A 14,964-nucleotide genomic window follows, 5' to 3' on the forward strand; every position below is an offset into this window, starting at 1 on the left:
TCAAAGCACTAGAGCTTATTTATTGGGAGCTTTTATTTCTTTGCATGAAAGCATGTAACATATTTAACACATACAGACACTGATGCTTATTTCTTCACTGCTATTTTTTTTTTCATCTCTGGAAATGGAAAATTTAGTCTGCACTTGTTCACATGACTTTTGGCATGTTTTTTTCAAAAAGACATTTCCATGTCTATTAGCAAATATCCATGTCTATTAGCAAATATAAATTTCAGAGTTGTCATATTTCCTTTGCTCATATTTTGCAGCAGTTTCCTCCACCAACTTGGAGGTGGTAAAGCAAGATCTTGACCTTTGACTTCACTTATAGAGTGGAGTGAGAAACCTCACTGTGCACTTCTGAACAGGCCGGGTGAGTGAGGGGGGGGAAAAAAAAGAAAAAGAGGCTGACTTCAGAAAATAAGCCTTAGACAAGTTGAAGGGCAGGTTAAATGCAAAGTAATTGACGAGACAGTGCAGGAGACCAAGTTAGTCCACACAGTACCATACAAAGACAGCTGAGCTTACGGTGACAGTATTAGCTCCAGAATTAGAGGTATAATTGTGCATGGCACTATATTAAGCCAACACATGGTCATGCAGCAGAACACCAGTGCAGCTAATTTGCTCTTCACACCCAAACCGATGTTTCTGCTCAGCAGTTGGCTCTGCTGCCCAAATGCTTGCCTGCCCTCTCCCAGGTACCTCTGAACTATGTTCTGCAGTGTTCACTTTCAAAACAAAATATCTGTGAGTTGCATCACGTTCACTTTTGTTTGTTTGCTGTTATCAGCAGGAGGGAACACTAGCAAAGCCAGAACCAAAAGCTGCATCAATAAAGAAAAAGCCAGATTCCAAGCCAGATTAACTCTTTATGGAATCATTAGGCTGGAAAATACTCTTAAGATCATAAGTCCAACCATTTCTTCCCTCTTACTTTTAAAGATTAATTATTTCAATATCCACTTATCTGTAAATATTCCACTGCTCCCAGTGAAAATTCCCTCCTACCCTGACTGTTAGAAATAAATTTGAATTTGTTGCAACACAATTCTGAGGAAAAATTTCAGCTAATTTTTGTTCTTTATATAACAATGAGCATAATATTTCATTCATGTCTTAAATTTGAAGATGTTACAGGGCACAGTAAGTAATCAATGAAACTCTCAGCATGACAGTCTTGTTAAGACAACTAAAAGAAGATAACACCAGTTATAGGATATGAGCTTTGTGTTTTTCTTGGAAACAGTGAACAGTCAGAGAAGTAAGAAAAAGAAGTAATCCAAAGTAGACATTCCTACTTCAAACTTATGACAAATTGCAAAGGATTTGCAAAAGTACTAGAAAAATTATTTTAGTGGAAAAGAAGGACTCTACTAGCTATGTAAAAGCTTCTCTGAAAGACATAAATTATTTGTCATAGTCTACATACAATCTCTAGATACTGATTCTATACTATTCTTTCATAAAAAAAAAAAGTATGATGAAAGTTAATGAAAGTAAACTAAGACAAATTCAAACTGGAATTAAAATACATAGTTTTTATAACCTTGTGACATCTTTGCAAAAATAATATAGATAACATAGATTCTCCTTACCACTTGAACCTTACCCTCAAGAGTGGATAACATTTTTCTTAGTAGTTTGTATCTCTATTAAAAGGTACAGGTTTGATGCATGAATTTTTAGTTGAAGATTTTAGGCAGAAAACGAAACTCTCTCTTCTAGTCTTTAAAAGGAGGGGCACATAGTTCAGAAGGTGATTCTGCAGTGAAATCAGGAACAGGCAGAGATAGGTGTGAAGTCCAAAGTCTTTATCTACCAAAAGGTAGAATGGAAAGATCTTCACTTGAGTCCAATCTGTACACAGGCTGCCATGATCTTAATTATGTCAGTATTACTCTTTTCAAAACCAACTTTACATCAAATTCAACTTTCATTCTGGTACAGCTCTGCCATGCCAAATAAGAATGAAATTTACACTTCCTGGCTTAAGTCAGATTTCCAGTCACTGCTTTACTAACAAAGTGGATCAGCTTTGCGTAACACCGAGCTCAGTGACAGCCCTGACAGTGCTGTACTAAGTGCAATGTGAGCTTGTGCACCCCTAGTGTCAGCATAAAAGCTCTTTACTATTAATATTCATTGGGATTTTTAGTACTTTTCCTTTTATACCTCTTGGGATAGAATTCTTCACCTGTTTGCAAAGTAGGTGATGTTGAGCTTGTTTGGGCCAAATGTAAAATGTTGCTTTGTCTAAATGAAGGTGTTACACATAGGCAGGGAAACCTTATATAAGGAAAAATGCCATGAAGAATGACACTAGTTTCTTTTTTTTATCCTTACAGAACTTCTTCCATTATAAATCAAGTTCATTTTTTAGTAAGAAGCATCTGAAGCTGAAGATTACAAACTTCTCCATTATGTCTGTTTAGGTCCACAAAATCATTTCAGAAGATCACCTTTCAAGTCAAATTCCAGACTAGATTATTTTCCAAATAGGCTGCTCCTGATACAGACTATCTATTCATCTATGAACTAGCCTGGATTATCAGTGTCTCAGTCAATTTTTGAAAAAAGGTGGTTTATTTAAAACTATAGAGGGGTGAAATGAGACAAAAGAAAGCAAACCACAAAGCAATAACCAACCAACCCCAAAATACCCTAAATAGGCCAGTTCACTTAAACTGTGGGGTAAACAGTGAAAGATTAATATCCTACCATCTGAATTAGCTCTTTTGGTTCAGTTTATCTTAGCAACAAATATAACCTTACTTGTACCAGTGTAAAAGCAATACTGGATATGGGGATAATGGGAAAAAAATGCATCGTTAGTTGGACTACTTAGATCTGCAAAACTTCTTGAGCATAGTTGATAATATCTCTGTTGGGAATTAAGCTTATAATATTCCTTGCTTGATACTGAAATTACAAAGGGTTAACTGGAAGAGTTAAGTAAGCAGAAGTAAGAAGCCAGTAACCTATAGGCAGGCTTAGCAGCCTTTTACCCAGGGTTCTTCAGATGCTTATAAGTGTATAAAATATCACACACAATCAGTTACCATGCAAGTCACCTTCTGTTTGTTCTTTATGTTTTCCCTCCCTCTATCCCTTCCTACAGAATAATAGTGATTTAAATGAATTTAGGAACTAAAATGTACACTGAATAATTGTTAGATGGCTACTGCTTCAGGAGCTCTGGTGTTTGTTACATGCTGGTTACGACACAACAGCATTACTTGTGGTGTTCCCTGTGTTCCTGTGCACACTGTTAGAGCTTAACACCCAGGTTTCCACTGAAGCAGAGGCAGCTAAATTTCTCCCAGGACAGATGAAATAAGACTGCAAGAATATAAGACTTGTATAATCTCATACAGTAATACTGTATAAGAACAGGATCCTGTCTCTGAGGCAAAGAGCAGATGGCTCAGGAAGAGGTCAGGAGTCAGGCAACATTACAGACATTAAAGGCATAGAGCAACCTCCTCCAGTCATCTATGACTCTAATTTACTGGGTCAACTAGATTTTCATTCCCCCAGAAAATGTCCTCTTGCACTTCACAGGTTGACATATACCCCCAGCTCACAAAACAAAAAGTTCTGGTAGCCTCCAGTTGAGGCCTTTACATGATTTAAAGAGTCCATAAAGATACACCCATCACAGTGTGATAACCTTTCACTAAGTCATTCTTAACTTTTCCCCAAAAAAACTAGTAAGCCTCAAGGTCAAGTTTTCATGAGTCCAGTGTTTGTGAGGACTGACAGAAGGCCACATTGAGCCTTCCTTTCCGGTTTTACCACCTGACAGGGGCTGGTGACTCCAGTTCTTTGCTCAAAGAAGTGCTAGAAAAAAAACATCCCTGCACTGAACAGCCCTTTGCCTAATGACTGATATTGATGTTCACTCCAAACAGCTTGGGACTTGGGCCAAAATCTTCTCTGATCTAAAGCTACTGACCTCACTGGCTTGCTTCAGAGGATATGTTTGAACTTTGTAAACTTGTGCCAAACGGAACCTACTGGGTTTGCCAGGAAGGTGAATTAAGTGTATTTTTTTTCTCCTCTGGATTCCACAGTGGAAAGCATCTTTATGATCCCTTATTTTTCATAAGAGATCTTTCACCTCATCTTGTATCTCCTGTTACTCCTTATCTACAGAGGTGTTTTAACACTGACATGGAAGAGGGCACATGCAGTGGGTGTGCAGAGCAAGCAGGGCTGATGGACAGTGTAGAACAAACTGCAAATGTCTAACAGTGCCAGGACTAAGAGGGAACATTATGGTGAGGAACAGCACGAGTCACACACACCAAGGTCACTGTGAAAGGAAAGAGAGAGAAAAGATGGTGAAGATGTCAGGCAAATATCTTTTATCAGTAATGCCATGTCATGTCATGGTTTTGCCTGTGGATCCCACTGTTAAATCCTTCAACACTGCAGAAAAGCACTTGGCCACTGAAGGCTGAGTAGAGCTGTCCCTAGCAGGTGTTCCAAGTCAGCTTTTTGCAGCCTGTGTTGGGAACTGGAAAAGGGAATGTGAGGTTTCTGCTAAAGAAGTTGTGAATGCTTGATCTGCTCTAGGCACAATTAGGCCATGACCTTTCCTTCTCGGCACTGCAACCATTTGTCTGTGATAGCTGGCACAGCACACACTATAGCTGCACATTTCACACCCATCTCAGCTCCTCTGCTTAAACCTGGTGGAAATTGCATTTTCACTAAAAGATGCTTATCAAAAGTGAGAACATCAAGTCAACTACTACTGTGCTTAAAAGCAGAAAAGCATGCAGTAGAAACAGGAAACCAGCGATTCTACCTTGATGGGAGGGGATGACACATCCAAAAAATATATTGTCCCATTTATGGATTAAACATTAAGCATTCAAGAAGAATCTTTTCTAAGTGGATAAAATGGTTGATTGACTTCAATAGTTAACTTTTAGAAGAGAGCAACAAGAAAAGCCTCTGAGGAGTTACCTACTTGTATTATTTAATTCCTGTACTCCAGGACAATCTTTTTGTGTTTCTCAATGGACTTTCAGGTGGTTGACCTTTTTATAGCCAAAGGAGCCCTTATTAGGACACCTGATCTCTCATTAAAATTTAACTTTGTCAGGAAGAGCTTTAGCACACTATAAGCATGTTAAATAGTAGCATAAAAGCTTGGCATAATTATCTCTATTAGTACCTTTAAATATCAATCTACCAACATAGCATGTAAAGCATTAAGGTATAGAAAACCTCAAGTTTCCTCTCTTAAATATTGTTTACAGCAGTAAGATCATTGCTTTTCCTTTTGAGTACACCAACAAAGGTGAGGGCCCAGAGTTATAATGAAGGGGGAAAATGGCTGCTTTTGAGAAAACCAGACTATTTAGCCAGACTACTTGTAGCTCAAACTAAATAAAATAAAAAACAAAACAAAATTTTTAGAATTTCCTTCACAAAAGGAAGGCAAGGCTCTGACATAGTATTTTTAACAGCAGTTTGTAAAACAATCAGCATGATTTTATTATTATTTCTCATTTTAAATGCCTCTTCTTTTTTTTAAACTATAGTTTCCTTACTTTAAAAATTCTGAATAAGAATGCAAAGTTGAATTAATAAATTTACTGCTGAAAAGTCCCCACTTTCTCAAGTGTTAAACCTGAAGCTGCATGGGTTTAAGTCTTTTAATCTAGCTCAGTCCAGAGAAAAATAATTTCATGTGATGTTATAGTTCGATTTTGCATATCTATAAGGAGAACATGAGGGAGTAGAAATATCTGGACTCCTGAAACTGGGGTCTGACAGCATAACTGGGTTATTCACACTACTTCATTAACATATATGGGAGGTCAGCTTTCCTAAGTGATAGATGGAGACAGATCTTTCAGATGGTAAGCTGAAGATGTTTGCATTACACTGATCATGAAGAGGCCAGTGGAGTTCCACTGATGATACAGAGAGCCTTGGACTTGTGTTAGTAACCACATATTGGGCAGAGAGAACCCTAGAAAGCTGCAACCTACATGCACATGAATAAATGAGAGGACTTAGTCTTTTACTCTTAGCATGGTCAGTACATTCAGTAATTGCCTTTGGTGGAAAATTAAGAAATAAGACAACTATGGTGAAAGACACCTTCTTTGGAATACAAGGGGATATATTCTGCACTTCTGAATATAGTCACTAGCACACTACTTCTTGGTCTTTGTCTTCAGAAGACACATCCACAGTGTTTCATGTGTTAATCATTCAACTTAAAATTGCCAATTGATTTTTTTTTTTCAAGGATTTTAGCCAAAGAAATGCATGGACAGTGAATAAGGCAGTGGTTTTATCCTTTCAACTATCTCTGCCTTTGGCAAGTGCTAGAATTCAAAAACGTCTCAAACTCAGGTGTAAGCATATTAGAAAGCCCAGACCATGTAAAGTACCTCTGCTGAAGGCAGTGCTAAAGACATCTGGTTTCTTGAAATGTTGGTTTGTGTTGTGCTTTGAGTAGAAAGAGACCAGTGAAAACTAAAACCACTAGATTACAGAAATTCCAAGAAACAGATGTGGGTCTTTTGAACTTATAAAATACTTCTTACATTCACCAGTTACAGATTAAGCCTATCCTGAAAAACTTCAAAGTAGAAGGATTTATTATAATTTGGAAGAATTAAGAAATAAGATGAGGAAATGAAAAATAAAACATTTATTACAATTCCAGTGTAATTTCAGCAAGAGGGCTACTGGCTATTTTTTCTACTGCCTTTCATTATGAAAAAGTGTTGTGAATCTATACCTGAAGTGTCAGATGATTACTACATCTGAACAGGTTTTATATTCACTGGTTACATTGCCAATAGTAACTCCCAAACCATAGCTATCAACTCAAGAAATGGATACCTTTTCTGAACATGAAGGCAAAGATTCTCAAGCACGCTTGACTTGCATTAAAGTCTGGGCTCATGACTGACCTTGATTTTGAAAAATATTTTAGACCATTGAAAATAAGCTTAAGAATCTCAGTTGGAATTCCAACACTGCTACAAGTTTAGTCTGCATATCAGTGGATTGGATTAAGATACTGACCTGACAGAAAGCTGAACTAGTTCCTGTACTCTGTAGTGCAAATCTGATAAATCAAAGTTCTCTGAAGGCAGTGCAAGTATTCTAGACCTCACTGAGCTCTAACACTTGTCATATGACACCAAAACAAAGGTGTTCATGCCAAGACACCTCAGGGTATTCCAGATACAATTTCTTATGCTCTGGAACTGACAACCTATCACTTAGATGTGGGTCTATCACAGAAAATACAATATATGGTGTAGCACAGTAAACAGAAAAGGAGCCAGGAGCTGATTAGTTGAAAAAAAGAAAAGGAAGGAAGGAATAAAAAAAATGTTCCTTACCTGGTCAAGGTTGTTGTAAAAATCTATACTGGCTGCACACAGGTATCTCCCAAGTAGAGTCGCATGGGTAGTAAAAATTGTGGCAACAGGCAATTTCTGAGATCGAGACAATATTAAACCCACTCCTGCCTGCCACTCATGGAAGTGAGCAATTATGTTGGGCTTGTTGTCAAACTGAGAGGAAAGCTGAAAATAATTAGAAACAACATATATGATACACACATTGTCCTGCCCATCATCCCAGCCCCAGAAACCAACTTGCACATGACTGCTTCTGTGTGCTCTCTTTCTTTCATATGGCAAAGCAGTTACAGCATTTTAAGTGGTTGTGTCTTGACTCCCATCAGCCTTTATCCCAAGAAGCACATGTTCCTCACTAGTGCTTCAGAGAAATATCCTTTTTAGAGTGCTGGGGAGCTCTGGCAAGCACAGGCACTCTTCTTTCTTGTACATTGCTCTTCTGCTGTTGGAATTCTTGTTTGGCTAAGGAAACCATATGACAGAGATGGTTCTGCAGATTAAGATCTCTCTCTTCAGGCAGGCTGTGGTAGACTGACATGTGAAGTCACACTGCTATCATTAATTCTTTTTGTCTATGTTCTCTGTGCAAGGTAGTATCTAATTGCTGAGATATGGCTTGACTGGCTTTAAGGACAGTTTGTGAATGTAATGACTCTGCTATCATAACAGAGAGAAAAGGAGTTTGAGATCACACATGAAGAGCATCCAGTGACAAATAAGGGAATTGAGAAGAAGCAGAGGAGGAAGGTGACAGTAAAGACACAGCAGATTTCCTATTGGGCACTCTCCTCCTTTCTCCCAGAAAAATTTAGCTGAATGACCACTTAAGTTCTAAATGCAAATTTGATCACCAGGTATCAACTTTCTTAAACCCTAGTTTTCAAACTGGAGAATAAGAACAACATTTCAAAGATTTTTGTCCTGATGACAAGATTGAAATTTGAAAATCTCTAGATTTATAAACTGTACCTCTTTTAAAAAGCAGGCTGTTAATGATCCAAAAATCACAGCATCGTTGGCTTCTCGGTCATGAAAAGGGATCCCTATGTTGCTGACCTCCCAAAATTCACCTTTCCACTTGTCCAGATTGCAAGCTGCTGATCCTATATCAAACAGTAAGACATATGGGCTGCCCTCTATCAGCCATCTTCCAAAGAAGACCTGTGGGAAAGAAGCAAGGAGAGAAGCAGAAAGTTCTAAAGTGTATGCAAAGGTGTTCCATCCATCAAATTTTAATTTTTTTACAAAAAGTATAAGATCACAGCAGAATTTGTGGGTTTCCTTGCAAAGTACTCTGGATCAGATGCAGAAGTAAAAGGAAACTACAATCACTAGGAACATTTTGTTTTTAAGATTCCCATTTTAGATTTTCATTGCAATATTAACTTTTTTTCATGAAAAAAGCTTAAGACTCTACTTAGTTGAATAATGAGGTCTTATGTTCTTATTGAAGTACCTATGCCATTTTTATTCTTATTTTAAATTTTTTATTTTCCTTCAGTCAGATTTATCATCCATCTTTCACCATTTATACTAAAATAGTGGTGACAGATTTTTAGTGTTTGGCATCTGGGTCATAGTATTTTTTTTGTCAGAAAAGACCTTTAAAATCATCAAGTCCAACCACTAACCTAGCACTGTCAAGCCACAACTAAACCAAATCCCTAAGCATCGCATCTATCATGACTTTTCATCATTCTGCCCAAGCAGTGCAGTTGATGCCCTCTGGCAGAGTGGAAGAATAAATTAGAAGATGTAATAATAGCCTAAAAATACTGCTTTCCTGCACTGGTGTAGTTAAATGTCTCTAAGAGCTCCGTTGATATAACCTACCTGCCCAGCTAGGGGAGTGGGTTGAACTGCCATAAGGCAATACAACACAGCTGGGCCCACACTGCAGATTTACAGTGTACAAATCTGTACAGATTGTACAAAAATAATTGTCAAATTATTTTACATTAATTACACCATCAAAAAAAAAAAAAAAAAAAAGACATAGGAAAAGACGGAGTTAATACAGGAAGGCTAGTGGAGTTTATACCCCATGTAGAAGAACCTCCTATGTCATTGTTCAATCTCTTTTCATTCATCAACCCCAGGGGTTGAGCCCAGCCCTGACACTTGAATGGACTGAAAAAAGGCGAAGTATTGCAAACAATGAAATGAAAGCCTGTAGTGAAACGAGGCAACCAGGTGCCACTAATTACCAGGTAGTGGGCATGAGCTATTGGCCCCCTAATCCTGCTCATGCCCAGTTGGGGCCCACCCTAATCAGGCACAGGTGGGCTTAACACAAGCTCATGCTCACTACCTGGTAATTAGTGGCACCTGGTTGCCTCACTTCACTACACAAGCTCATGGACCCATTTGCACAAAAAAACCAAAATCAAACCAACCAAACAACAAACAAACAAAAAAATCCAAAACACAAACGAAGCAAAAAACCCCCAACAACTCAGGGTATAACCAAGACAGCTATGCGAAGGACATTCAGCTCCTTACATACTCATTTCAGGCTATCCAGTTTTCTTATTTAGGAAAATGTGGTTTAAGAGCAGGGAGTTTGTGGGAAGCCAGACTTCATCCGAATTTGGAGACAGGCTGTAGCAAGGAACACACCTGACCTGAGAAGTTTGGAAGCATTCCTAGGTCCCCTGGTTTAAAGGGATCCATTGTGATGCATAAGCAAAATCCAGACATAAATGTTAATAGGATAAGCAGAGCTCCTGGAGACCAGAGCGTCATTATTAGAGATCACAACTACACTTGACGTACCTGGGACAGATTTACTGCTTTTACTGCTATATATGAATAATCTAGCAGCACAATGCATGATAGGCTGGCAAAGTTGGCTGACTAAATTTAATATCTTGCTAGAACACTATGAAGTGTATAGATATAGCATTGCCATTAATCTGCCTCACAGATCTTGAGCTGTTTTCCAAAGGAGTGTTACACAGTTTGCAAAGATATCTTTTTGTAAGCCACAGGGGCAACGTGGAAAACTTGGATCAATCACTTATGAAAATCTGATTAGAAATAAGAAATGGCAGAGTAGACCTTTTAGTTTGAACTTCAGCCTGAATAATGCAAACATCACACAATGTTACTGTCCAAAGTTACTTTCCCAAGCTGTGGCACGTATACACCCAACAACACACTTTCACAAAATAAGCAATAGGGCATTATATCCTAATAAAAGCAGAACTGCTGTTAAAAGGGAGATAACACATCACCAGTGCTACAGCCAGTAGCTGTCCAAGTTTATTTATTTCTCCATTAAAATGTCCTTCTATTGCTCCTCAGTAATAGAAGCTTGTACAAATGCTTCCTTGCTGCTGCCTCTGACAAACACTTCCAAGAAAGGTCAGAATCAGCATGTGTTATATTCCCTACATTTTTCTGTAATCAATTGCTGCAAAGGCTGCAGCTGCTTGCACCTTAGTAGCTTGCCCATCAACACAGTAGATTCTATCCCTTTCAGCAGATCACCTTTATAGGAAGAAGTTTATTCCTAGTTTATTACTGGAGAAACTGAGCCACAAAGAGGCTATGGGGTCTGACTGAGATCACACACAAAAAAACGTTCAAAAACTGTGTAGGAAACACAGATGAACTCACTCCTTGTACCATGGTTTAACCTTTGTTTCTAGGGGACAGACAGGTAAATTGCATTGATCTGAGGAATCAGATTATTCATCAGTTGGGTGTTTTCATCAAGTCCACCTGTGGTTTGTCCCTCTCTGGCTTTCAATCCAGTATAATGCTACATAAGAAAACCTGTGAGCTAGTGGAATGCTTTTCCTTCTCCAGCACAAGGATGCCAAATGTAACATAAAGGTTCTGTCAAAGTAAGGCCATATGATACCTACTAAAATCTCACTGTATTTAGACTGGATAAAGTCATTAATCCAATTAAGTTGGCTTGCAGATAAACAACTGTTAACACCTGTAATTGGATAAACTGCATTCTTCCTCAAAAATAACCTTTAATGAATCGACTCTGCTGTTCTAACAGTGGATTCTGAGCCTTTCCCTTTGTGACATTGACCAGGACTGCTGTGTCAAGGGGAACTGCAAGAGCATTAACCAAAACTGTAATCTCCTCAGAGTCAGCTTTGCTGCCCTGGGAGGAAGTAGCACATCTTATTTACCTGACACCCTTGGCTTTTCATGGTGTCCATTGCCTTCTTAACTGCAGGATTTGGAGGCTCACATACTTCCACCTGAGTCTTCAAATTGTGTTCAAAGTAGGGACCAAGCAGAAAATAATTTTCACCCCATTCATCTGCTGTAATTTTGGCTTTTGTCTGGATCACAGTGTAAATGCCTCCCACTGCAAAAGAAGATCACAAAGAACAAAAAGTAGTAAAGGGCCACAAAGCTCTGTAATAAGCTCCATCCCACTGGTGAATCAGATACAACTCCAATTAAATCACTTCACATACTCAGATTTTAATTGAAACCCAGACTCTATCAAATAAACAGAAGTTCAGACTCTTAAATGGGACTAGAGCTTCACCAAACAATCTAGGAGTATGCACTGTGAGCAGATCATTCTTCAATGACAATTTATCACTGCTTACTGCTGGGTGACTGGATATAGCTTCCATCAATTTCTCCCTCTAGTCTCAAATAGAAGCTTTGTATCCTTAACTGTTATATTTATCTAATCTGTGATTTTTAAAAATTTACTTTAGGTGTTTGAAGTCACACCACAAGCGTTCAACCAATGTACTGCTTCATCCTATTATTTCCTTTTTCTTTTTACTTGAAATTTTCACATTCAAACTGTGAGTTTCAAAACCTGGGGCTCATGCTTCCACTCTTCCATGACTGATCTTGATTCTACTGCATCCTAACTACAATCTTCTGCTTTTCTATTGCTGCAGATATAATTTTCAAGCATATTTTTTGTGGTGTGGAAATACCTGTGGAGAGAACTAAGCTGGTACTTCCAACTTGTTTCACACAAGCAAACTAAATTAAAGAGAAGGTGAGGAACTGATAGATTTCACTGACTATAAAAATGTTTTAAACCAAACATCCTTAAAGCCAAAGGTATGCAGGATTCACCTGGCTGCTCTTCCTAACAGTTTTCCATAGATGGCCCCACAATCACCCATTGGCAGGGCAGCATTGCAAAACCCCCTTTGCCATAGGACCCATGATGCCAGACAGTGGGAATTCTACCACCACAAATTCAGAAGAACAACAGTGCATGCTTGAATTCAGCAAGTGCAAGAGAAGGTAAGGGAAAAGAAAATCAGGGGTTAGACAGCTACTGTACATCAGAAATATAGCATAGCTCCAGTGATTTTAAAGCATAGGAATATAAATGAAGCTCAACATCTACAAGCAATCAACAAAGGAAGCAACAGGAAGGGAAACAGTGTTCCTACTTAGCAATTTCACCCACCACTGAATCAGAAAACATCTGGTAACACTCCAGGCATGAAGGCTGTGCTATGCCTGCAGTGGTGACATGAAGATGACACAAGAAATCAGCACTGCAAGTTGCCAGTGACTGTCAGCAAGTACTCCAGGCTTACATTTTTAAAGGTACTGAGGCACCCAGAGCTGCCAATGCACTGCATCCAACTGCACAGGGTACAAATCTTCAGAGGTTACCTGACTGTCCTTAAAAATATGCAGCAAATGACCACCATTTAGAGTAAAGCAGTTGAAGTTACCCAGCATTTGGAATTAAACTGTCCTCTGACAACTGCAGAAAGCCTCCTGCCAAGCCTGGTACCTTGCAGGCCTGAGGAACTGGATGACAGAACTATGTTTTTAGTTGAGGTCATAGAAACGAAATTGTGCACTTAAAATCCTTTTCTTTAGAAAGGTCCTATTGGTTTTCCATGCTTGAAGGGTCCCTAGCCCTACTATTTCTATGTCAAAATGTCTCAGGATTCTAGATATTTTACAAAGAAAAACAAATGCAGTTCCAATCTCTCAGCTTGCTAAGCGGAATTATTATGATAAACTATTACCCTATATAGTAAGTCAAGACCCAAGGTGGCAAGAATCTTATACGTGCATGTTCCTCTAAGCTCACAAATCAAGATTTTTAAATTTTAAGTTTTACTAATTTTAAAATATCCTTGAAAGAGAAAAAAATATATTATTTCTTTTAAAAACTTATTCTCATTTCCACTAGAATAAAGAAAATAGTTAAAAAGGAAATCAACAGCAAATCTTTTCCCCCATTTAATTCCTTTACACTCCCCCTCTGCTTCCAGGGAAAAACAAGCTGGCATGGGAGAGAGGACTAAAACATTTTGGATAGGATTTTGTTCATTGTAGAGAAGTTTGACTCTTTAGTGACCTCTTTAAAAAAAAAGAAGTTGAAAACAAAATCTTTTCTCAAAAAATATTTCACAGAACTATTTTTACAAGTTTGACTGTTTTCATACACATAGCTTCTTTAGACAAATTTGTAGTAGTGGTAATCTGCATCTCCCCAGCCATTCTCTTCTTTCATCATTTTAAGTCCTGATGCACTATTTCTTTTGTATATTTAAAATCCAAGTAGCAGTTAGAGCCCTCCTGAAGCTCTAAGAGCTATCAGAACTATCCAAATAAATAAAAAGTCTGTGAGTTAAGAACAGTCTCCCAATGCCATACCACTACTGAGGACAACCTTAGGTCAAACTGGAAATTTAATGATGCAGCTGGAGATGTTTGCAGACTACAGCTCTTTCTGCTGAAAACATTTATATGGAAAGATTAATTGCCAATGTTTTTTTGTTTTTTGGGTTTTGTTTTTTCTGACAATTACAGGATAACACAGGAAATCTGCTGGCAAAAAATGTCTTCTGGAAGGGCAGCCCTTTGAGCATGGAATTGCCATCTCAAAACTGCCTGAGACACTCATTGTTCATTTAACTTGTTCTCCCACCCAGCTGACATTGCAGAGGGTCAGAGAGAAGGCACAGCAGAAACCAAAAGGAGAGTGATAGAAAGTGAAGTTATACAAGCCAGACATGTATAAGAGGAGACTTTCAGTGATTGGTGCAAGAGCTCCTCCTCACACACCTTTGCTAATGAGAAAGAGGATTAAGGTGCTCCTGGGGCTCTTCAGCTTCTTTGCTATGGCCTGACCAGGACACTCTTGAAAGAACTAAAGATTTCCAGAGGACCATGACTACCATGGAATCCAATAGAGCAGTGGGACCCCAGGTCCAGGATTAAAACTGACTTCATTGCCACAATTATTGGCTATAGCAACTATCCTGTCACCTCTTCTCCTCAGAATGTCTATAGAGATGGGACAAAATTGGGCTTGAATTTTTTTTTTTTCTAATGTTTGGTTGGAATTTTGTTTATTGCTTGCCTGGTAAAGTATCTAGAAACCATTTTTAGAGTAAGGTTGTAAAATGTGCCAGGTGAAAAAAAAACTCAGCACCTTCAGATAGCACTTTCATGTTTTCCATGTCTTTTCACTACATTTGTGGCCAGTATTCCTCAGAAGACAGAAGTTCTCTGAATTCTGTGAAATTCAGGCATTCCAAATTTAGTCTGAAACAATAATGACATTGTGAAATTTATGACA

At 38.4% G+C, this 14,964-nt stretch overlaps 1 protein-coding gene across 3 annotated transcripts in view; it reads right to left on the reverse strand.

Annotated features, from left to right (window-relative positions):
- GYS2 (glycogen synthase 2) overlaps positions 1-14,964 on the reverse strand; it is a 37,339-nt gene that overhangs the window by 18,260 nt on the left and 4,115 nt on the right. For 2 of the 3 annotated variants that reach the window (XM_030459168.1, XM_008490215.2), the window contains 3 exons: positions 11,561-11,742; positions 8,376-8,567; positions 7,386-7,571 (listed from right to left, as the gene is read on the reverse strand). In XM_030459168.1, the coding sequence (XP_030315028.1) occupies positions 7,386-7,571; positions 8,376-8,567; positions 11,561-11,742 (560 nt within the window). The remainder of the gene's footprint in view (positions 1-7,385; positions 7,572-8,375; positions 8,568-11,560; positions 11,743-14,964) is intronic. The other variant, XM_030459176.1, reaches the window with a different exon arrangement.

Source organism: Calypte anna, chromosome 1, assembly GCF_003957555.1.
Source record: "Calypte anna isolate BGI_N300 chromosome 1, bCalAnn1_v1.p, whole genome shotgun sequence".
NCBI classification, from domain to species: domain Eukaryota; kingdom Metazoa; phylum Chordata; class Aves; order Apodiformes; family Trochilidae; genus Calypte; species Calypte anna.